Source organism: Gopherus flavomarginatus, chromosome 5, assembly GCF_025201925.1.
Source record: "Gopherus flavomarginatus isolate rGopFla2 chromosome 5, rGopFla2.mat.asm, whole genome shotgun sequence".
In the NCBI taxonomy this organism is placed as follows: Eukaryota; Metazoa; Chordata; order Testudines; family Testudinidae; genus Gopherus; species Gopherus flavomarginatus.
Genome location: NC_066621.1, coordinates 100,719,694 through 100,743,833, shown reverse-complemented (window position 1 = coordinate 100,743,833; position 24,140 = coordinate 100,719,694). Strand labels below are relative to the sequence as shown.

Sequence of the window (24,140 nt, the reverse complement as noted above, 5' to 3'; positions counted from 1 at the left end):
ATATAAATTGACATTGATGTAACTGATTATTCCTCAGCACAGAGTACTTCTAAAATATCACAGTAAGCACTAAAATATTACAGTAAGATATTGTAAAAGTCGTGGATCGCTGCAGTCTGTATTTCTGCCTGCTTCAAGGGAGCTGATACTGTAAGATACTAACATGTAAGGTTCACTTGCATGACAAAACAAGAAGGTCCACCGCAAATAGTAAGGAACAAGTGAAAAGCAGACATGAATCCCTATATATTTAAATAGAGATGAAGAAATATGAACAACTTCTGAGTTTTTCATTCTGTTTGCAGGATACTGTATAATATCTACTTCAGAAAGTGAATCTACAGGAATATATGTCAATACTCTAGAGTACATCCATTCGCCAAAGGACTGTATTTTCTTAAATAAGTTAAAGAAAAAAAGATGTGATAAAAATTATCTTTTTGAGCTTTTGCAAGAACTTGGATAAGCTTTTCCCTTCTCAAATAAGCTAAGATAAAATAGACTTTCTTGCCTCCTGAGCTCTGAAAGTCTAGTGAACATCCCAAAGTAGACCTTAGAAGAGAAATCTTATCTCTGACAAAACAATACAGCCTTCAGTAGAAATGCTTGAGAGGTACAAATGTAAATACTGAAGGCCAATGCACATACCTTCTCCCAAAAGGTCTATAAGCCAATGCCCATGCTCTCCTGGCCTTGTAGGAAAGAGTAGAAACACTGCTAACTTTCTAAATTGTCTGAGTCCAAAACATGGTCAAGGATTTTTAAATAAGTATCTTTCACAAAGACCCTATCTTTTAGAAAAGCATAATTACCACATACTAAACTTCCACTATAATAGGAATTATAGTCATACTACATTTAGCAGTACAGTACATGGCTAACTATATTAGGATTTTTTTCACTGAAATTTATATATGCACAGTGTGCTTTAGTAAAATATATTAATGAGTCATGATAAATCTATTTTTTCTATCTTTGAGGTCAATGGATAACTCATGCATAATGGACCAAATCTTGGACTTCAATAGCTTTGTTGGATGGAGTTCAATCCAGCTGCAAGGCCCAGCTTGAATTGTGTCACCTACTCAGATTCTCAGAAATTAAATGTCCCAAAGAATAGTCCATGATTCAAAATCTCAGGCCTGAGTATTAGCTCTATTACACCAGCTTTACACTGGCATAATGCCATTCACTTAAACAGTTACACTGAAGTAAAACCAGAGTAACAGAGTGAAGCATCAAGCTCCCACACCCAAACTACCACATATGATGTTCCAGAGGTGTTTTGAGATGATATCAAAGAAGACAATGCTAGCATTGAGAGAGAGAGGCTGGCTTCCTCCTCAGCTGAGCAAGAACTGGGGAAACTACATAATGGCCTGCAGAGTCTCTGAAATAAAGCTATCAGCCATTCCCATAGTAGTTTGGAGTGTGTAAACATGCCTGACCTGCCTACAACCATGGTCATTAAGGTCTCACCGCTACCTTCCCTTGGATTTGGGGCTATGTGGCTAACCAGTGAAGTGGTCTGGTAGAATTTTTCACTATGTTTCCTATTTCCAAAAAAGTAAAACATACAATTATCCTTAGTGTGGTTCTTGTATTAGGCGTAGTTTAAATATGTATACATAACATGATGCAATTATGAGGATGGCTCTTTTAAAAATAATTTAAAAACACAACCCTGGAGCTTGGAATAAAGGATTAAGAAATCTGTTTAAATAAACATGGGTTGAAATTTTGAAAGGAAATGTATTAGCCAGAGATTGGAATCCACAGGAGTCTCCAAGGGTCTAATTCCTACATTAGTCAACATAATTTATCACATTTAGCTACTGGAGTAATACTGGGCTCATCAATATAATATTGAATAATTTCACAACCTTGATAAAGGTTATGAACTTCCAGTCATGGCCATGAACAAATGTTATATCTATGCATGATTTGTCTTTGCAGGAATCACTTTAGTCCTTTGGATAAATAATGGGAACTTCTCTTTAATGTTATATATATAATCAATAATAAACTGACAAAAATAATTAAAATACCTCACATTTGTTTCTGAATTTTAAGTTCTATATGTATTTTAATGTCAGAATGGCACATCTGAAATACCCTCTATTGGCCTCAGTTTATGGGGAACTGGAAAATTGTTGTCAGTTATGAAAACTGATATCATAAATGTCTGAATTCTTTTTTGATACTTCCTTTCATTCTGCCCTACATGAGTCATATCCCCTTGTTCCAATCACCTGACCAGAACCAACGTGATGAGTCTAAGGCTTGGCCTACACTGGGGGGCCAGAGGAGGGGGGTTAGCTTTGGTCTAAGTTACGCAACTTCTGCTATGAAAATAGCATAGCTGAAGTCGATGTACTTAGAGCTACTTACCATGGTGTCTTCACTGCGGTAGGTTGACTGCTGACGCTCCCCTGTTGACTTCACCTACACTTCTTGTTCCGGTGGAGTACCGGAGTTGATGGGAGAGCGCTCAGTGGTTGACTTATTGCGTCTTCACTAGACGCAATAAATCGACCCCCGCTGGATCAATCGCTCCAGAGGTAAGTGTAGACATGCCCAAAGACTCATGTGAAAGCAGGTAAGTGCGAAGAGGCTTTTCATCATGAAAAACTGAACCACAAAAGTTTGGGCAGAAAAATCTCTGCTACTTACCTACTTTCTTTCAAAGTATTTGATAAACAAAACAGGTTGGTAAATAACTATGTGTACTTAAACTTTACATATTTTAAAGTGTATATAGCTGAGTATTATTCAACAATTAAAGAAACAAAGAATAAATACATCAGACAATGTTGTGCTGAGATAGTGAACTATCATGACACAAAGACCCTTATATTATTATAAAGGCTACATTTTAATATTTTTAGTAAAAGTCATGGACAGGTCACAGGCAGTAAACAAAAATTCATGGCCCGTGACCTGTCTATGACTCTTACTATATTCCCCTGACTGAAACTTGGTGCGGGGGGGGGGTGCCTTGGTGGGGGGCGTGGCCCTGGGGGTGCTGCGAGTGCTGGGCAGGACAGCCCGGGAAGCACTGTGGGCACTGGGGAGGGGGATGCAGCTCGCGGCCACCACGGGTGTTGGGGGAGTCATGGCCCCAGGGGTGCCTCAGGTGCGGCGAGGGGTGTGCAGTTGGTGGGGCTGGAGCAGGCTCCCTACTCAGCTCTTGGGAAGTGGTGGCCCCAGCTCCTAGTTCCACTCTGCCCCAAGCCCCAGATCTACAGCTCCTATTGGCTGGGAACTGCGGCCAATGAGAGCTGCAGGGGTGGTGCCTGCGGGCAGAGTCAGCACATGGAGCTAGGAGCTGAGGGAGGGGAGTTGCTGTCACCCTTCTGGGGAGCTCCCCCCACCCCAAGTAAGCAACACCCTGCACTCCAATCCCCAGTCCTGAGCCCTCTCCCCACTCAAACTCCTACTGCTGGGGGGTCAGGCCAAGACTGCCCCAGCAGCAGCCAATGTGCCTGACCCAAGGGCTGCCCAAGCTGCTCAGGCAGTCCCCAGGCCAGCCACACCAGCCATAGCAGAAGTCATGGAGGTGACAGAAAGTTACGGAATCCGTGACCTGGTGACCTCCATAACAAACACGGAGCCTTAATTATTATGTAATAAATCTAATAAAATAATTCTGTAGACTTCAACGCTTTAGCATGTGATTTTCTAAATGGGAAGATTACTTACCAGTGTTTGTTTTGTTAAGATCTCCTCTTTTCCCTACTCTGCAAGAAAGATACCTCAAATTATGCTAGTATGGCTCCAATGTTCTATCAGGAAGCAGGAACTAAGTGAAATTGCCAGTCTCACAGCCCTATCTAAGATGATGGATCATCTGCAAATTCTGTCACCTGTTTACCCCTTTTTCAAGATCATTTGTGACTATCTTCAACAGCACTGGTCCCAGTACAAATCTCTGGGGGAAACCACTATTTACTCCTTCCATTCTGAAAACTGATCATTTAATCCTACCCTTTGTTTCCTATCTTTTAACCAGTTACCAATCCAGGAGAGGACCTACCCTCTGAAAGTCCAAGTACACTCTATCCACTGGATCACCCTTGTCCACGTTTGTTGACCCATTCCCATCAAATAATTCTAATAGATTCGTGTGGAACAATGTCTCTTTACAAAAGCTGTGTTGACTCTTACCCAACAAATTGCGTATGTGTCTGATCATTCTGTTCTTAAAACTTTGTAAAGAAGGCTATTTGCTTCCTGACTTGTCATCTCTGTTTTGTCCTTCTCTGATTTCTTCTCTCTGTCATCCTTACACCTGTCATTATCGTATTTCTTTTGAGAAGGAAAGGGAAGAAAGATCTTGCAGAGTTGTTTCCCCAAGCTTCCAGGATGAGGTGGTAAGATAAGACTAGGGTGTGGTAAGCAGGGTCTTATCTCTGCAGGCTCAGTTTCTGACAGTCTTTCTTACCTTCTCATTCCTGATATGTGGAGTGATAACAGTATAATGTGAGGCATAATTTTTACAGAATGGGGGAAGCAGAATAATGTGCAGTCAAAGCAACCATTATAATCAGAGCTCAAAAATGCCACTGCAATAAGGAGGTGTGACGGTGCTCTGCTAAGTTATAGCTGAATCCAAATTTGGAAGTGATTAGATGTATAATGACAATAATTAGTAAACGATGAGGTCTAATTTAGTAAATTAAAGAGGAATTTGGTAAATTACAATATAACCAAACTATCTCCATTTATCACAGACTCTGTAACATTAACAATGTTTTACCAATCTGATGCCATTTTAAGCTAACAGTGATGTATAGATATGTGTCTAGTTGTTTTATTAGAACACAGTTCTTTTTTAGAAAAAGAGGGGTGACTCGCACAGCTATTAGGATAAAAATCTGAATTTGGATTTTTATTAAAATATCATAATACAAACATTTTGCATCAGTAAAAGAAATTAGAAATGTGGGCATACCTCAGATTTTATAGTAATATATAATATCTATTTAACTCTGCACGGGGTGATATGTACAAGTCTGTCTTTCCTGAATGTAAACAACAAAAACCAATATATAGAATACCAATATGTATATTTAGTATACTTTAATACCATGTGCATGCTGTCAGCATACAGGGTTGAAATGCTGTAAGCAATTCTGATTAATTTTTCTTATATTTAGATCATGATATCATTTTATTTTATTTTTTAAGTATGGAGCTTGTCATATCAGAGAAGCAACTCAATAGATATATGGTGGGACTCGTGTGAATTAGCCTGGAAACTACTATGAGAATATATGTTCTCCAGAAACAGAAAGGAAGTTCAATATGAAGAAAAGAAACAACAGGTTTTACTCGTATAAAAAATATTTCAGTGTATCTAGCATTATTTTCCCGTTGACAGTATTAATCACAATCAACACTATCGAGTATCGGGGGGAGCCGTGTTAGTCTATATCCACAAAAACAAGGAGTCTGGTGGCACCTTAAAGACTAACAGATTTATTTGGGCATAAGCTTTCTTCAGATGCATGGAGTGAAAGTTACAGATGCAGGCATTATATAATGACACATGAAGAGAAGAGAGTACTCTTTGATACTATTGATAGTATAATCAATATAAGAACATTCCAGGATTGTCACTCTGAAGCGATAGAAACAGCTACAAGCATGATTGAGGGCTCTTTTTGTTTAGAATATCAGCAGGTTGAATCCTCACTGGGTTTTGCAATCTGTTACCATCCAATTTTTAAATTCTTAGTTATTTTGACTTTATGAATGATACCCATGTGACAGCATGGTCTTTCAGCTACTAGTATTTCATAAAACTATTAATTTTGGGAGCAATTACATCAGGGCAAGAATTTTGAAAAACAGCTTGCGTGTGTTATTTTTGGCATGGTTTTATGCTTTATAAAAGTACTTTGTTGCCCCACCACTGTAATTGTACTGCATTAATGAATACCTTTGGTGAGAACCTGCTTCTTTTGTTCATCTTAATCAAAAGCCTATTCTAAATGGTTAAGAGCCTCACCTCCTCTGGTCTGCAATGGTATGCTGGGAATGTCAGCCTCTGTGGATAGCTCATTGTTCATGCTGACGCAATAAAATAGTTCATCCAAGAAAGAGGTTTTTTTCAATCTTTCTGCACTGAATGCTCTTGACGTAAAGTAATCTTCTGTATTATTCTTATTCTCCATCTCCCGTGAACTTTCTAGGTCATCAGGTTCTTCTATTTGGGCCACAGAATCATTTGATAAATTACTAATGGCCAAAGCTTTACTGAGATAGTAGCCACAGGTTTCACCCTCTGCACTTTCACATATACTTTTATCTTCGATACCAGCCTCTTCCTGAGCTGTTAACATCTCCACACTGTGGCCTTCATCTAACAGTTTGGACAGAGTAGACCTGGAGATTAGGGTGGAGTCCTGAGTTGTGTAACAAGAGGGACTTATTCCATCAGAAAGAGATTCCTGTAATTCTGGCACGGTAACATTGCTTATTGTTCTTGAGAACTGCATACATTCTTCCAGAAGAGTCACAAGCTGCTCTTCAGAGAGACGAGGTAATTCTTCAGGCTGGAAAAAACAAACAAAAATTTCTTCCTGTCAAAATATAACTATTAATAAAACCATCACAAAAGAGTTTGGCAGACACAAAAGAATGAATAGGACTCTTGAACACTGATGATATTATTTTGGGGGTTTCCTGAGTTTAAATATGCTTATATGTAATTATACTACTTATTAAACCATTCCAAAAGGTGTGAGATAGATTCGACACTGAAACTTGTTAAGAAGGCTGCTGTACACCAGGCACTTAATGGAGAGGCCTTTCATTTCACCTACAATCTCACACAAGACTTCGTATTATTAAAGATAAAAGCACAGTTGTTTACTTACTAAGTTAAACAGTTTAGTGACTTTTTAAAAATATAATATTTCCTTGTTGATTTCAGGGCTCCAGTCTCTTTCAATTATCAAGAGAAACAGAATACATAGCTGAAAGATCCATAGTAATTTGGATGATATATTTGGAGCTCTTACACCCACGTATCCCTTTTTCAGTCAATTTCTTATACTAACAATGAGGGGGCAGTTATGTTAGACAGGGCTTATGATGCAAAAGTTCAGTCATCACAACCTTTAATGCTCCTGTGTAACAGAGCAGAACAACACCACACACTGGTGTAAGGCAGGTACTGAAGAAGATTATCTTTTCCAGTTGAAACTACAGGGAGTTTATTAGGTAGCCAAAGTGTAGATACTCAAATCACAATTTGGCCAGAGTATCAGGGGTAACAAAATGTTACTTTTACAAAAAGTATAAGTTTTTTTTAAAGATCACAATTGATTAGGGCCTCAGTTTTACCTGACATCCAAACATGATGGGCCAGATGATCAACTGATGATTTCAATACAGCTACACCAATGTATACTACCTGGAGATCTGACCCACTACAAAACCTCCAACGCCTCGATCCAGCATTGATCCAGCACTGACTCAGAGAACAGTGCCACCTACCAGCATCAGCACCATTTCCTGCAGTACCTGGCTTTTTTCTGTAGGACCCTTATCCAAGTACTGACCTAACATGACACTGCTTACTTTATGTGATGTGATGAGATCACAGCCCAAAGGATTACATATTAAAACTGCTCATTCATGTTTATGAATCGGAATAGCCTTCAGTCAAGAAAAAATGAATACTTCTTTATTAAATATGTTTGAGGTATTAAAAGTTTCAAGTTGACTCTACAAATCAACAAGTTAGAGATCGGGGTCGCTTCCAGTCATCACTCTACAGTGAGTGAGTTTTCAAATCTTAGTGTCCTTTAAAATATCAAATAGATAAAAAGGATGTGAAAAAGCTTGCATTATCAAGCCATCACCAGGTACGGAATGACAGACAGTATGAACTGAGTTTGTTTGCAATGTCGCACAGAATCAACAGCAATGATGAAGTCTGGGAAAATGCTTTTAAAAGAACAAAAGCCGATCTAAGATCCCATATCAGTAGCAGTTATAGGTAAAAAATCGTTCTAGCTAACCTAAAAGGTAAAAATCAGACGTGAAAAAGAATCAGGAAGCTCAACATGTAAAGCTGTGTGTCAACCTAATGATGTCAGAAAAAAAATATTATTCAAAGCAACAATCACTCTACTTGAGTTACAATTTATACGTATAGATTTCCAATATATTAACATACTAATGGGAACATAAAGATTAGATAACCTTTTAGTACTAAGCAAGAGTATTAATTCTTGCAAAGTCTTGTTTACAAATCTGCTGAGTGTTAATGCACAGTAATTATTAATAAGTCCAGTCCAGAGGATGATAAATATAAAGTAAAATTATAATGCCATTATATAATTCAACAATATGCCCTCACCTAGGATATTGTATTCAGTTTGCCCCATTTCTGAAAGGAGTTAGCAGAATTAGAAGGGGCTCAGAGATACAGTTAGGACTCCTCCATGACCACATGACTGTCTCCATCCTGTGCAATGACTCAACGTCTGAGCTCTTTGTCATCCGAACTGGTGTAAAACAAGGCTGTGTACTGGCACCCTCCCTTTTCTCCATTTTCTTAGCAGCTATGAAAACATTAACCCAAGACCGTCTACCACAGGCCATTGGCATCCAATATCGGACTGACGGCAACCTCTTCAACCTTTCTCATCTCCGTGTCAGAACTAAAGTAATATCAGCAACAATAACCAAACTGCAGTATGCAGATGATTGTGCTGGAGTTGCACACTCAAAGGAGGATCTTCAAACAGCCCTTAATTGCTTCTCTGAAGCTTACAAAAACCTAGGGCTAACTCTGAACATCAGCAAAACAAAAGTTCTCCACCAGCCAATCCCTGGTCAATCATCAGACCCAGCAAGGAAGATCGATATGGACAAAGAAGAACTGGAAAATGTAGAATAATTTGCCTATCTTCCCAGCCATCTCCCATGGAGGGCAGACATAGACACTGAGATTCAGCACAGAATTCCCTGTGCCAGCCTTGCCTTTGGCAGACTCGCCAGGTGTTCAACAATCACAACATCAGAACACATGCTAGACTTTTAGTTTATAAAGAAGTAGTAATCCCAATTCTCCTCTATGGCTGTGAGACTTGAGTGACCTATAAAAACATCTGAAAAACCTGCAACTCCAGCACCAGCACTTGCTTTGGAAGTTCCTCAACATAAAGTGGGAGGATTATTACACTAATGTCAATGTCCTCACAGAGGCCAACATCTTCTGCGTTAAGGCCCTGATTATCCAGCACCAGCAGAAATGGAGCGGGCACTGTGTGTGCATGTCTCATATATGCTTACCAAAATAACTGCTGCACGCCCAATTCACCAAAAGAGAAAGGAAACGGGGAGTCCAAAAGAAATGCTTTAAAAATGCCCTCATAATAAACATCAAGAGATGTGGCATCGACACCACACACTGGGAGACAGCAGCCCAGGATAGGGATAACTGGCGAAGACTTGTCAGAGAGAGAACATCCAATAGAGGAAAATCTCCTTGCCCTAGTCGCAGAAAAACGCCAGAAAAGACAGGGAAGACAACTGTCATGCAGCAAATGCTGCCCAACCCTGTCTTCCAACACCACCTGCAATGTCTGACAATGAGCCTGTGGCTCAAGAATCAGACTCCTCAGTCACCAAAGGACCCATGAAAAATAAAACCTGTGAAAGAGATCATCCTTACCTCGAGGGATCGCCAAAAAACGACAGTTGAGTTAGTATCAGTAATTAAAAGGTAAAAAAAAAATTACAAGGATGTTATAAATATCCCCAAAACAAACATTAGAAACTCAGAAAATGTTGACTTAAGGTTAGTCCTAAAAGAAATCCAAAAATGTTAAGGTATAGAAATGCACAGTGAAGGCATGCAAACCACCTTAAGTCTGGCCCTTAGTGATGCCATATTGTAATTTTATAATTCTGATAGTGGCATAATAGAGTGTGCAGACACAGATTAAATTAAACTGATTTTTAAAGACATTTGATGTTTAATCGTTTTCCCATCCTGGTTTCACTATATGGACTCTCATCTTCCCTGAGGGCAACTTGGTTTCATTCCAATTGAGAACAATGGGAGATGGCAGCCATTTAACTAAAAGGCTGTTTACTGTTGTTTTTTAAAGAACAGTGCTAATTGTCTGTGTTATAGGTAGAATTTTATTTTGGTGAACATAAAGCATGGTAATTACATAAAGACTCAATTAATCTAAAGAATAATGATATAATTTAGTTTTCAATAGCTAACTAGATCCCGGACCAAGTCATGGCCCTTTTATACCATTTTCTCATACTTTTAAGCTTTCATAACAGTGAGGAAAATCTTTATTAGCAGGGGATGGAGCCAGAGACTCCTGTAACTAACCCAAAAATACAGGAGAAATCACTTTGAACTCAGGATTTTAACTCCCACCTCTAAGCACAATCCATTACCCCATGCTGTCTCTCTAAACTTTTTATAGTAGTGCTTTAATTTGTACAGCAAATTTTTTGCAAGTACTTTTTATTTAAAAGGTAACTCTTGAGCATTTAAAGATATAGTGATATCATATCATGTGACAATTAACACACCACAACTAAGAAATATGTATTATTTCTGTCCTTTTAATCCACAGTGCCACTTACATGGGAATTACTTTTAGTGATTACATGACAATCTGCGGAAGTATGTAAATACTAACATAAGGAATTACACTGTGTTTACAAGGAACAGCATACTCTAGTTACCATGTAACTAAAGAGGTGTTATTAGTTAAAAATAAACACTTTAATATACAGGGTTCTACAGCAAATATTTTTTAAATGGGCACCTATGTTTTGTAAACAAAGCTGGTAATTGCACATGTAAATGAAAAACTACAGCCCAGATCCTCAAAGGTATTTAGGCAACTAATTCCAATTAGGTTTCCGAGGGGTAGCCGTGTTATTCTGTATCAGCAAAAATGAGGCATCCTTGTGGCACCTTAGGCCTGGTCTACGCTAGCAGGGGGGGAGGGGGATTGATCTAAGATACGCAACTTCAGCTATGAGAATAGCGTAGCCGAAAGTCTACATATCTTAGATCAAATTTAAATGACTTATGTCGCATCCTCACAGTGCTGGATTGACGGCTGCAGCTCCCCTGTTGACTTTGCTTCCGCCTCTCACACTGCTGGAGTTCAGCAGTCAATGGGAGAGCGATCGGGGATTGATTTATTGCGTCTACACTACACGTGATAAATCGATACCCAATAGATTGATCGCTACCCAGCGATCCGGAAAGTAGTGTAGACATACCCTTAGAGACTAACAAATTTATTTGGGCATAAGCTTTCGTGGGCTATAACCCACTTCATCAGATGCACAGAGTGTCATGTGCTGTATATTTATACCTCCTTACTTTATTTTTCACTCCATGCACCCGATGAAGTGGGTTATAGCCCACGAAAGCTTATGCCCAAATAAATTTGTTAGTCTCTAAGGTGCCACAAGGTCTCCTATTCCAATTAAAATCAATGGCAATTAGGTGCCTAAATATCTTTGAAGATCTGGGTCTAAAAGCACATTTTCCAGTTTGTCATTGTGTAATTTTCTACTGTATATGTAACGGTCCTTTCTACATGTGAAACAGCATTTGGAGGATGGGTGCCTATAGTTATGGTTGTGTGCCATTATCTGTTGTGTGCATACACATATGTGTTCCAATGTGAGTTAAACTGTGAATGCATATTTCCCTTTGTATATGTTGGCCTCCAGATTTTGAAGATTTGACTCTAAAGTGCTACCTTCACTTAATCTGCTATTATTTATATATTTCCATTCAGAGTAAAATATTTTTGTTGAAAGGTTGACAAATTCAGTTAAACAGCTGCCTTTGGACATAGTTTGTCTGTATTTATATCTTTTCATGGGGTCTGATTTCACATTATTGCTTATTCCCATGCCATAGAAAATATCTTTGAGCATTCTCGAGCTATAGTAAAATTTTTAGTAAATGGAGAAAGGATACTGAATAATCTACTGCAAAATTAATAGATTGTTAGTAATGTGGGGAAGGCATAGAAGTGCAGTGAATGTTCAGAAAAAACTACATAAATTAATTTTTTTAAAGATTCTGGTTTCCCACCTAACAAAAGTGGAGCTGAGTTATCTTGTGCCATTTCATTTATTCAGGTGTGAGGGTTTCTGGGTTTTGAGTATCTTGAAGTCTGATCTTGAGTTATACAAATATTAATCTATGAATGAATGCTTACAGTTGTGAAGGTTTGCTTTTCTAGCTGGTTTCAAAAAGCATAGAGAAATGGGAATATTTTCTACTAAAAAAATATTCAAAAACTAAAAGCAAAGGCTCACATGAGTAATGCAATCCTGTAATTATTCACCCAAAATCAAGTTGCGTGTTCACTAGCGAAACTGATTTACATCTCTACCCTGATATAACATGGTTGTGGGGAGCCAAAAATCCTTACCGCATTATAGGTGAAACGCCGTTATATTGGGGTAGCGGTGGCAGGGCTTCGGCAGTAATTTAAAGAGCTCCAGACTCCAGCCGCTGCGGGGAGATCAGGCCCTTTAAACTGCCGGCCGACCCCGCTGCCACAACCCTGGGGTAGCGGCAGCAGGGTTCTGGTGGTGATTTAAAGGGCCCGGGGTTCCCCACATCAGCCGGAGCCCCAGACCCTTTAAAGCGCGGCCCGAGCCCCTCTGCCGCAGCCCCGAGGGAGCAGTAGCAGGGCTCCAGCAGTGATTTCAAGGGCTAGGGGCTCCTCACAGCCCTGGGTGGTGCGGCACAGACTTTGGCTTCAGTCCCAAATCCCGGCAAGTCTAACAACAGCCCTGGCAACCCCATTAAAATGGGGTCCTGAACCACAGTTTGAGAACTGGTGGAGTAGAGAGCATGTTTATAAAATCTGCAGATGACACCAAGCTGGGAGGAGTTGCAAGCACTTTGGTGGGCAGGATTAGAATTGAAAATGACCTTTACAAATTACAGAACTGGTCTGAAATCAACAAGATAAAATTCAATAAAGACAAGTTCAAAGTGCTTCATTTAGGAGGGAAAAATCAAAAACAGAGCTACAAAATGGGAAATAACTGGCTAGATGGTATACTGCAGAAAAGGAGCTGAGGTTTACAGTGCATCACAAATTGAGTAAAAGTCAACCATGTGATGCAATTGCAAAAAAAGCTAATATCATTCTGGGCTGAATTAACAAGAGTGATGTATGTAAGACACAGGAGGTAATTGTCCTGCTCTACTTGGCATATGCGCCAACTCCATCGGTTCCCCAGGGCTGGAGCACCCATGTAAAAAAATTAGCTCCCCTCCCTCCCCCACTTCCATCTGCCGGCGGTCGCCACTGATCAACACCTCTCTTCCCTCCCTCCCAGTGCCTCTTGCACGCCGCGATCAGCTGTTCTGTGGCATGAAGTAGGTGCTGAGAGGGAGGAGGAGGAACAGGGACAGGGAGCGCTCGGGGGAGGCAGCAGAAACAGGTGGGGCAAGACCTTGGAGGAAGGGGTGAAGTGGGATTGGGGCCTGGTGCTGAGCGGAGGTTGAGCACACCCAGAGAAAATTAGAAGCCAGCGCCTGTGCTATTCAGCACTGGTGAAGCCTCAGCTGGAGCACTGTGTTCAGTTCTTGACATCACAATTTAGAAACGATGTGGACAAACTGGAGCGAGTACAGAGGAAAGCAACAAAAATGAGAAAAGGTTTAGAAAACCTGACCAATGAGGAAAGGTCGATTAAAAAAATTGTGCATGTTTAGTCTTGAGAAAAGAAGACTGGAGGGGGGCCTGTTAACAGTCTTCAGATAAAGGCAATTATAAAGAGAACTGTGGTCAATTGTTCTCCATGTCCACTGAAAGCAGGACAAGAAATAATTGACTTAATCTGCTGCAAGGGAGATTTAGGTTAGATATTAGGAAAAACTTTCTAACTATAATGGTAGTTAAGTTCTGGAATAGGCTTCCAAGGGAGGCTGTGGAATTGCAGGTTTTTAAGAACAGTTTGGAGAAACACCTGTCAGGGATGGTCCAGGATATTTGGTCCTGCCTCAGTGCAAGAAGCTGGACTTGAGGACTTTTTGAGGTCCTTTCCAGCCCTACGTTCTATGATTTTATAGTGATCTTGTACACTTTAAAGCTTCTAGATAGGATCATATGAAGTTAGTTTTAGAATTTTGAGTTAGGTAAAGTGTAGATGACTGAGAGGTATATGAACAGGGTGGTGGCCTAATTCCTATGTGGTCAAGGGGGATTAGTAATTTCTCATCTGTTTACGGGGTCTCCGAGTTATTCAGGGATGATAGGGCTCACCTATCCGACTGGGGAGCTGACATATTAAAGAAGATGTCAGTAAATGTCTAGGACCCTGGTCAGCAATGAGGAAAGGACAGCCAAACTAATTGCTGGCTCCTCCTTGAGGTAAATGTCCAGTGCAGGTATTCCATAGAGAATGGATACAGACAGATGGATAGGTAAAGGATTTTAAGGAGGCACTTTTTAAAGGAGCAGAGAAAGTGTGTTAGGGGCTCAAATGACTGGTACAGCAAGGAGTCAATCCCCCTCCTTTATGACCCCCCTTAACCCTCCTAAGAGAGGGAGAGGGTGGTAGGATCTGAGCAGCGGGTTGACTGGGATCAGAATGGAAAAGGGGGAGGGCTGATGGCAGCCCCTGAGTATATGATTATGGAATTACCTGTACTGTACGATTTTTATCAGCTGAGTACTCCCAGATATTTAAAAATAAAGTTGTGGCCTAATTAAAACTACATCCAGTCCCTCCTGTCCTTCTTCCAGCATAGCTGGACAATGACCCTGTCATCTACTCACAAATTGGGACAGGTGGTCAGTACTGAAATCAGAGCAAAGAGGCTGCTCTTAGTGTCCATTCAAGTACTAGCTTTGGAAATTCTATTCAGAGAAGTCTGAATAACTGGGGGAAATGATGGGAATATACTTACATTAAATGTATTGTTTATATGAAACCACATAAGCACTTTTAATACCTGGGGTTATACAGAAAATTGATACAATATAGTATTTGTATATGTAAAAAAAATAATTCTTTTACGGTTAACTGTACACTTTTAGGAGGCTCAATACTTGGAATCAACAGTAAATTCTTAGGATGACACTAAATTCCCGTTCTAAGCTTTCATTGTCCTCACAGTAATGTACTTACAAACCCTCATTAAACAGATAAAACATTTACATAGATACTATTTTAATAACATATAAATGCATCATTCATATTATTCAGAATATAGAAACCACATACTAGACAAGGCAAAATGATCTATGAAGTCTGGTTCCTATTATAATTGGAAAAGCTCCAGTTGTTCTTGCTAATTTTTAATAGGGCACTGAATCCCATTCAATTGCTAGGCTTTTTACTGCTAATGGTCCAAGAAATTAATTCCTAGCCTGGAGTCCTGGATGCCTGTTAATGACCTTTCCAGCAGGAATCTATTTATGTGTGCAGCTAGTTTTCCTGACCCCAGTTGCCTCTCTCTACCTGAGGGTCTTTTGTGTTTAGCTGAATTCCTCAGTGGCATGGGTCTATAGGATAAATCTTACAGCATCTGGTAGGAATGCACACTTGTACTTAGTTTGTGTACAGACCTGCTGTGACTCTGGGCTTACAAGTTCAAAGCATTAGGAATGTTTTCAATTTCTATACAATAACGGAGACAGACTACTAAATGCATTCCTTATATTAGAAAAAAAGACAGAAAGGAATATTTAAGCCTTTTTGTTTTGTGGTGTGATATATTTTTGTTGTTCACCTTGGAGGTACTACAGTTAACTGCTGTGACTGTCTCTGAAGTTGTTCAGTACGATTCCTTAAAATTGTTGGAGATGTATTTTAACTGTAATGCAATGTCAAATGTACGGTTTGTAATCTGTTCTGAAATAATCTTCTCCCTTCCAGCTGAAAGGAATCCGTTACAAGAGTGCAATAACCTACTGAAACAAGGATTTGGCTTCTGACATATCAGCACTGTTATCATTTGGAAGTTTTAAATAGTTATTTACTAAATGATAAATAGCACTTTAAGTGCATAGCTCTACCATAACACTGACAAGGCAATCCTTGCCCTGTACCTTTCCATTTAGCATTTCACACCAACACGCCCTATCAACAGTCAGGCAATGCCATACTTTATCCTTCCTCCTCAATAATCACACATTTGTCAGTCAACACCACTCATTAGGATATTTGTTTAATCTAAAAACAAATGGAGACAGTTTATTATTAAATGTGAATGATTTGCCTGAAGTTTTCCAAAACACATTAAGGCGCAGACCCTGCAAACACTTACACACATGCTTAACTTTGGGCAAGTAAGTAGCATTTCTGAAGTCAGCACAGGACTGGGGTTTACAAAATTGGTTTTAAGTTGCTGGGTCTTATGCTGATCAGAGCCATATGTTAATTCTGAAGTGCAATTGCCAGTAGCCCGTTATGTCTTTCTACTTTTTTTAGAAACACTAAGAACACAGAAAAAAGATTAAAGGAAAAAATTAGTCTGACATCTGTGAGGTTAATTCCAAGAGGAGATGTAATGAAGACTGCTAAAAAGAATGGGCAGCCAATATGGCTAAACAAGGGTTAATCTGGCCCAGAGTCTCCATTAATTTTGTGCCATTAAAAAATTAAGGAATGCAGCCAGATAGAATAACTTGAAATATTTATTTTGTTATTTGTAATCCTATTTGCAAATTTTAATGAAGCTAAAACTATTATTATTCTAAAGTGTATACTCCACTGAAATGCTGCTCAGTTAAAATTTAAGGACAACAATTAAAACATCATGAAACACAGCATATGGAAATTAAATAAAATACTAACAAGCCACAGTACAAAGATATATTTACATCTGAAAAGAAATCAATTAGAGCTACACAAAGGCTTGCATCCATTCATGCACATGGCAGTTTTCAGCATTACACCAGGTTCATGAAGAATCCAACTAACTTGAGTAGTAGGTGCAATTTGTCTTAGAATCATAGAATATCAGGGTTGGAAGAGACCTCAGGAGGTCATCTAGTCCAACCCCCTGCTCAAAGCAGGATGAATCACCTGGACAGATTTTTGCCCCAGATTCCTAGATGGCCCCCTCAAGGATTGAACTCACAACCCTGGGTTTAGCAGACCAAGCTCAAACCACTGAGTAACAAGACAAGACACTCAGCTTCCAGAGGCAGAGAGAGTACTCTGAATTAGCCAGAAGAAAACTAGCCAATTTCCTTCACACAATTTAAAATGAGTGATTAAAAAAGACAGAGGTATAAGGATCCCAGGTAATATTAACCATCATTCAACATCCAGAGCTATCAAGCCATTGGGGTGGATTAGGGTGACCAGATGTCCCAATTTTATAGGGACAGTCCTGATTTTTGGGTCTTTTTCATATATAGGCTCCTATTACCCTCCAACCCCTGTCCTGATTTTTCACACTTGACATCCAAAAAGCTTCTAACAGTGGTTGTCAACTGACAGAATTAACATATGCCCATCAAGCCAATGACATTGGAAAAACAGAAGCAGCAAACACAGGATCCAGATGTCAGATCTACCTTGTGGCTAAACATGCCACTGCAAAAGAACTATTTTGAGAACAGAAAGCAGAAACCCATTAATGGTATGTCTACTCTCAGTGTAAACTATGGGTTAGTGGGATTTAATCCTACATTCAGTCTTTTCTAACCCATGCTCAAACCTTGGGCTCTGGCATCCACCCTGCAGCGCAGACCCAAGTCAAACCAGCCAGAGTCCCTAGTTCCTTCCTGAAATGTGGCTGCTCTAGCCCTATGACCATGATGCACTTTACTGCCTACCATCCATGTTACAGGAAGTTTGAATAACCTACCAACACAGCCTGCCAAGCAGTCATTTTGCTCTACGTGCTCCCAGCTATCGGAGCCAGCAACATGGAGGAGGTGCTTTTTGAAGAACTTCTCTTGCTTGAGCTTTCACTCCTGTGTCAGGAAACTGGCAGAGCATCTGTGAGGCACTGGTGGACATTTCTGTCCCACCAAAGTACCTGACAGATTTCCTGATGGAGCAGGAGGAGGCAGCAGAGGAGGAGTACCCTGTCATGGCAAACTTGCACTGGCAGATGTTGCTCAGTACAATTGGCATGGCCGCTGATGCCCTCTATGTAGACAGCACTTCTGGCGCAGGGCCACAAACACAGGCTGGTGGGATCATGCTGTCATGCAGACCTGGGGTGATCAGCAGTAAGTCCAGAATGTTTGCATGAAGAAAGCAAATCTGGAGCTTTCTGAGCAGCTTGCTGCCACCCTCCACCATAAACAGACACAATTGAGGTCACCCTTGCCAGTCCAGAAGCAGGTTGCTATTACCATTTGGAAACTGGCTACACTAGACTGCTACAGGTCCGTTGCCAAACAATTTGGGGTTGGAAAGTTCACTGTGGGTAAAGTGGTGGCAGAGGTTTCTGAGGCAATCAAGTGTGTGATTACCCCAAAGAGGTGGTCATTAATGATATTCCATAGGTAAAGCTACTTTTGAAAGAATGGGGATTCCTAACTTCACCATGGTCATTGATGGGACTCGTGCCCACAGTTTGCCTTCCTCAAGAAGCACATGGGTACTACACCTACTTGTGGACCATAGAGGCCAATTTATGAATGTCAGTGTGAGCTGTACTGGAAAAGTTCATGATGCCTGAGTTTTTCGCCGCTCAGGAATCTACATTCATGGACAGGATGAGACACTATTCCCACCAAATAACATTGACATAAATAGAGTCAGTGTTTCCACCATTATTCTGGGGGACCCAACATACTCCTTTTGCCTTGGTTCATGAAACCATACCCTGATTTCAAAGGCCCTAGCAAAAGAAAAATTAATTACACTATCAGCAGGGATAGAATGGTTGTTGAATGTGCTTTTGGCAGATTAAAATCACTTTGGAGATGCCTACATACTGTTTGGATACCAGTGTCATCAATGCTGTCGCATTACAGTGACTTGCTGTGCTCTTCATAATCTTTGTGAAGCCATAGGTGAGCCACTTCCCCCTGAATGGACCTATGACAGAGAGGGGATGATGGATGGGTAACCTCAGCCAGAAAGTGCAGCTACCACAGTTGGAGCTGGTTGCACCCGGGCAGCAGAAGTTAGGGATGCTTTATGTGCTCACATTATGGACTTGCATGGCCCAATGGAAGAGGGGGAATAGTGTCTGTAAGAATGTGTTTGTGGGAGGAAGGGGCTAATCAATTGTTGGAGCGGGGCATTTAGTGCTTTGGAAGGTGTGTGGGCTTGATTGCCATACAATGTAATTATGAATGACATGATGATTAATGAACTGTGAGGGTCAGTATGGGGTTATGTATGGAATTTATTGAAATGTGAATTGCTGTACTTTGGTTTGCTTATTAATGTTCCTAATCATGTTTTTAGCTTTCTTATCAGACAGCTTGATTGTATCATGTGTCAAACTCCACATAAAGCGGGTACATTGTTGGCGAGTTGTTGGAGGTGCAGTCTTTGTCCCTGGTCTTCCGGTACTTGCTTTTCAGCCTCTTAATACACTCTCTGCACTGATCACCTGTCAGGAAAATCTGCAAGGCTGCCAGCTCTTTAGCTGTTGGTACACATGGTCATTCCAGGTGCTTTTGCTAAATTCCAGTTTTACTGGCCTCACACCAGAGATTCACCAAAATCTGGCTGTGCTCCCATGATGATAAAGCAGCTCATTTCTCAAAAGGCATGCTCTGCTCAGGCACCATTGCAAATCCAGGAGGATCTCCGAGAGTGTGCTTGCAGATTGGTGATCAGAAGAGAATGGGTTAATGGTGACCTGAACTGCTGCTGTACGCCAGGGAGTGGGGTGTGCTGCGGTGGTCAATTTCCATTTTCAGTAGAGTCAACTGGGATAGAGAGAATTAAGGAATTTGGCCCACGGAATTCTGGGATACTTCAGGTGGACTCTCAGGACACGAGTCAAGTGGGGCTGCTTCTACTCTGCAAAGCAATTGGGCTGAAGCCCTGGGTCCTGGTTTGACTCATGCTCAGACTCTGCAAGATCCTGGGACACTGGGTTCAAGCCCTGCATTAGCATAATTTCAACGGAGATGAGAGGGGGGTTAGGCTTGATTCTGAGTTTAAGCATGGATTTATGTCACAGTACATTGTAGTGTAGGCATACCATAAAATTTGGAAAAAGTAGTTATTGACAGGAGCATAACAAATAGCAGAATAATCCTTTTACTTAACAAAGGAGCTCAGGTCATCTATACTAACCTTGTATATTTCATATCAACTTTAGTAAGGCTTTTGATACTGTCTCACATGACTTTCTCATAACCAAACTAGAGAATATAGCCTAGATGAACATACTATAAGGTGGTTCGAAAACTGTACTCAGAGAGTAGGGATCAATGGTTCACGATCAAGCTGAAAGGGCATATTGAGTGGGGTCCTGCAGGGATCTGTCCTGGGTCCAGTTCTATTCAATATCTTCATACATGATTTGGATAATGCCATAGAGAGTACTCTTATAAAGTTTACAGGTGATACCAAGCTGGGAGGGATTGCAAACGCTATAGAGGACAGGATTACAATTCAAAATGATCTTGAGAAATGGTTTGAAATAAATAGGATACAAATAAATAATGACAAATGCAAAGTACCACACTTACGAAGGAATAATCAATAGCACACATGCAAAATGGGAAATAACTCCCTAAGAGGGAGTACTGCAGAAAATGGTCTGAGGGTTATAGTGGATATCAAACCAAATCAGTCAACAATGTGACACTATTGCAAAAATAGCAAACATGATTCTGGGACATATTAGCAGGAGTGTGGTAAGCAAGACATAAGAAGTAATTCTTCCACTCTGCTCATCAATGATAAGGCCTCACCTGGAATACAATGTCCAGTTCTGTGCACCACACTTCAGGAAAGATGTGGATGAACTGGAGAAAGTTCTGAGGAGAGCAACCAAAATGATTAAAGGTCTAGAAAACATGATTTACAGGGGGAAAGGGTAGTGGGAGGAATGATAATCTTCAAATATATAAAAAGTTGTTATATACAGGAGGATGATAAATAGTACTCCTTATCCACAAAGGACAGGACAAAAAGTAATGGGCTTAAATTGCAGCAAGGGAGATTTAGGTTAGACTTTACGAAAAATGTCCTAACTATAGGGGTAGTAAAGCACTGGAACAAATTACCTAGGGAGATTGTGGAATCTCTGTCATGGGAGGTTTTTAAGAACAAGTTAGACAAACACCTGTCAGGGATGGTCTAGATAACACTGCCCTGCCTCAGTGCAGGGGACTGGACTAGATGACCTCCTGAGGTCCCTTCCAGTTCTTCTTTCTATGATTCTATGACTGAGGAGAGTATAAAAGCCAGGATGAACTGGCTGCTTTTGAGAAATATGCATTTCACAAGCTCAGCAGAGAAGAGAACTATGAAGACATTTACTTGTGGATACCAAGGAGATTATCCATATAGAGATCTATTGCAACATATTAATATACTTAGTCATTATACTGCATGGATTTCTATACAATTGTTTCCCCAGTGAGAACTTGAAATAAGTAAACTATTTTTTCTTCTACACATTCCTTCCTCTTCTCCCTTCCTGAAAAATTCAGTGCATTTTTCATGCCTAATCTATTTTAACTGGGTAAATTGAAACTGCTTCAAAGTAAATTCAACATTAACTTAAGTTTAAATGAACAAAATCAACTCTAGTTTTATAGGCACATAAGTAAAAAAAAAACTAAAATCATTTTCTGCACAGAAAAAGAGGCCTAAAAATAAATATATATGTAACACTGAATTTGCTCTACAGTTTACAGACCAATTTTTGTCACAAAAGAACATCAAAACACCAATTTCACTGAGCTTTTCTTATTTAAATCAATGCTAGATGTAAAAAAAAATAATTGCCGGCCAATCCATCCATCAGTTAATTAAAGTGCCTTTTACCAAGCATAATCCCAACTGTCACTACCACACTAGGATTTTCGTGAACTGAAATCTGGATAGACAATGAAAGCAGTCTTCTCCTGAAGGTCTCAATCCTACAATGATGCTAAGCACTCTGACTCTGATCCAACACAGTACCTAGATATATGGTTAACTTTAAACAAGTGTTTAGGTGATTTGTTTGCTCAGGCCGCAGCCATCAGCGTCTGGCTGGATCAAGCTCTATGCTTTTGTGTAAAGTCAAAAGCACTGACAAGGATGATGCTGCCATTCCTACCACCATCAACAAAGAATCACTTTTGTCAGTGATAATCAACCTCCTTTTTTATTTTCGTCAATGCTAACCAAAGCCTCCATTTTATTTTTAAAAGAATTAAAACATAGGAATTGCCACACAGGATCAGACCCATGGTCCAGCGCACTGAAGGGGTGACATGTTTGGAGTTAAACTGCTACTGCTACTCTCTAGTAAGATTTTAAAAAGTACAAATTGCTAGATATTGGTTTGAAAGCAAATAATTATACCATTAAAGAATAATGTATATAAAATTCATATAGGACACCTAATCACTGTAGTATTTGTGTGCTTCATATTGTTTAAACAAAATAACATTAAAACAAACAACAAATACCAGTAATACTATAGTCTACTGGTTACAGTCCTTAATTTACAACAAAATAACCTCCATGCAAAAGCAATGTTTAAAGACAATTGGATCTCTACATAGTTTTACATGTTTAAGTAGACTTCTAGTGAGTATTACCCTCCTGCAACTCAAAGCACTCTCTCATGATTAATGTAATTTTGCACATGAATATCACCATCACAGATAAAATGTGCATGTATGTATGTATGTGTGTTATTATGGAGGGATGGTAGCCATTCCACAGTGAAGGCTGCAACTATCTTCTCACTATAAGCCCACTGGTATGCAACCACCCCAAAGTCATACGCATAATGTCTTTTATTTTTAGATATACATTTTGCATATGTCACAAAAAAAGTTTTTTAGGAATCTTCTAGAGAGATTTCTAAAATGTTGTCAAGTATCAGAGGAGTAGCTGTGTCAGTCTGGATCTGTAAAAGCCCCAAAGAGTCCTGTGGCACTTAATAGACTAACAGACGTATTGGAGCATGAGCTTTCGTGGGTGAATACCCACTTCGTCGGATGCATGCATCAGACATCTATAAGGTACCACAGGACTCTTAGCTGCCTCTAAGATGTTGTAACTTTTTATTTTCAAATCCCTCTGCCAGTGAAGCCATGTGCCTAGAGCCTGAAACAAAATTTACTGAAGTCAAAGGGAGTATTTCCTTTGTTTTCAGTGGACTTTGGATCCAACCCCTAGTTATCATGAATCCAATTAAAATTGGACCCAATCAAAAAAATGACCCAATCAATTTTTTTCTAATTATAGACACGCAGTGACTTTAATGTAGGATATATGCAGACCTTCCTTGGACATTCCAAATAAATGCTCACTTGAAATCTTCTGCCCACTGGCATAAGGCTTCTGCTGTCAGTTATCTATATTTAACTATCTACCTACCTACACACACACACACAAGCTGCCATTGGGGCAGGATCAACTTCATTGGTACTCCTGCGTGTTCACTGTATGATATGGACAAAAGCCGAGAAAGAGAAGACTAACCTGAAGAAAAATCAATAGGTGTTTTAAGAAAAAAAGAACAGTTGTGTTGATTAAAGGTCAAAATCTCAGCTTTGTTTTAAAAATTCTTTGTCCCTTCTCACATGGTCCACTGAAGCTTAACTAATTTGTGATTGCAGGAAAAAATTAATAATGGTATCATATTGAATTCCTAAGTGTGTCATGAGTAACTGCCAGATACATTCAGAATGTTTGCTGATTTACTAATGCTGCTGTTAGTTTATTTGAGTCTTTTCTTTACTTCATTTTTCTTACTTTTACATGACATGAGTAGAGATTCATGTTCTTGCACTTACTAAAAGGAGTATTTTCTTTGCTCAGAAACCGGAACCGGTTCAAATAGATTTGTAAAGCCAAAGAAAATGTTTTCCCAAAACAAGTATATTGTTCATCATATTCTTCATAGGGCTCTTGTGTATGGAAATAGAACAGACAGATGCATGTAGCTCCTTCCAAAGGCCCTGCCATCATTTCAGAAAGAAAAACTGTAG

At 39.8% G+C, this 24,140-nt stretch overlaps 1 protein-coding gene across 2 annotated transcripts in view; it reads right to left on the bottom strand.

Moving 5' to 3' along the window:
* Positions 1-24,140, bottom strand: part of FSIP1 (fibrous sheath interacting protein 1) — a 597,082-nt gene that overhangs the window by 4,815 nt on the left and 568,127 nt on the right. For both annotated transcript variants that reach the window (XM_050954839.1, XM_050954838.1), the window contains one exon: positions 6,014-6,560. In XM_050954839.1, coding sequence (XP_050810796.1) covers positions 6,014-6,560 — 547 coding nt within the window. The remainder of the gene's footprint in view (positions 1-6,013; positions 6,561-24,140) is intronic.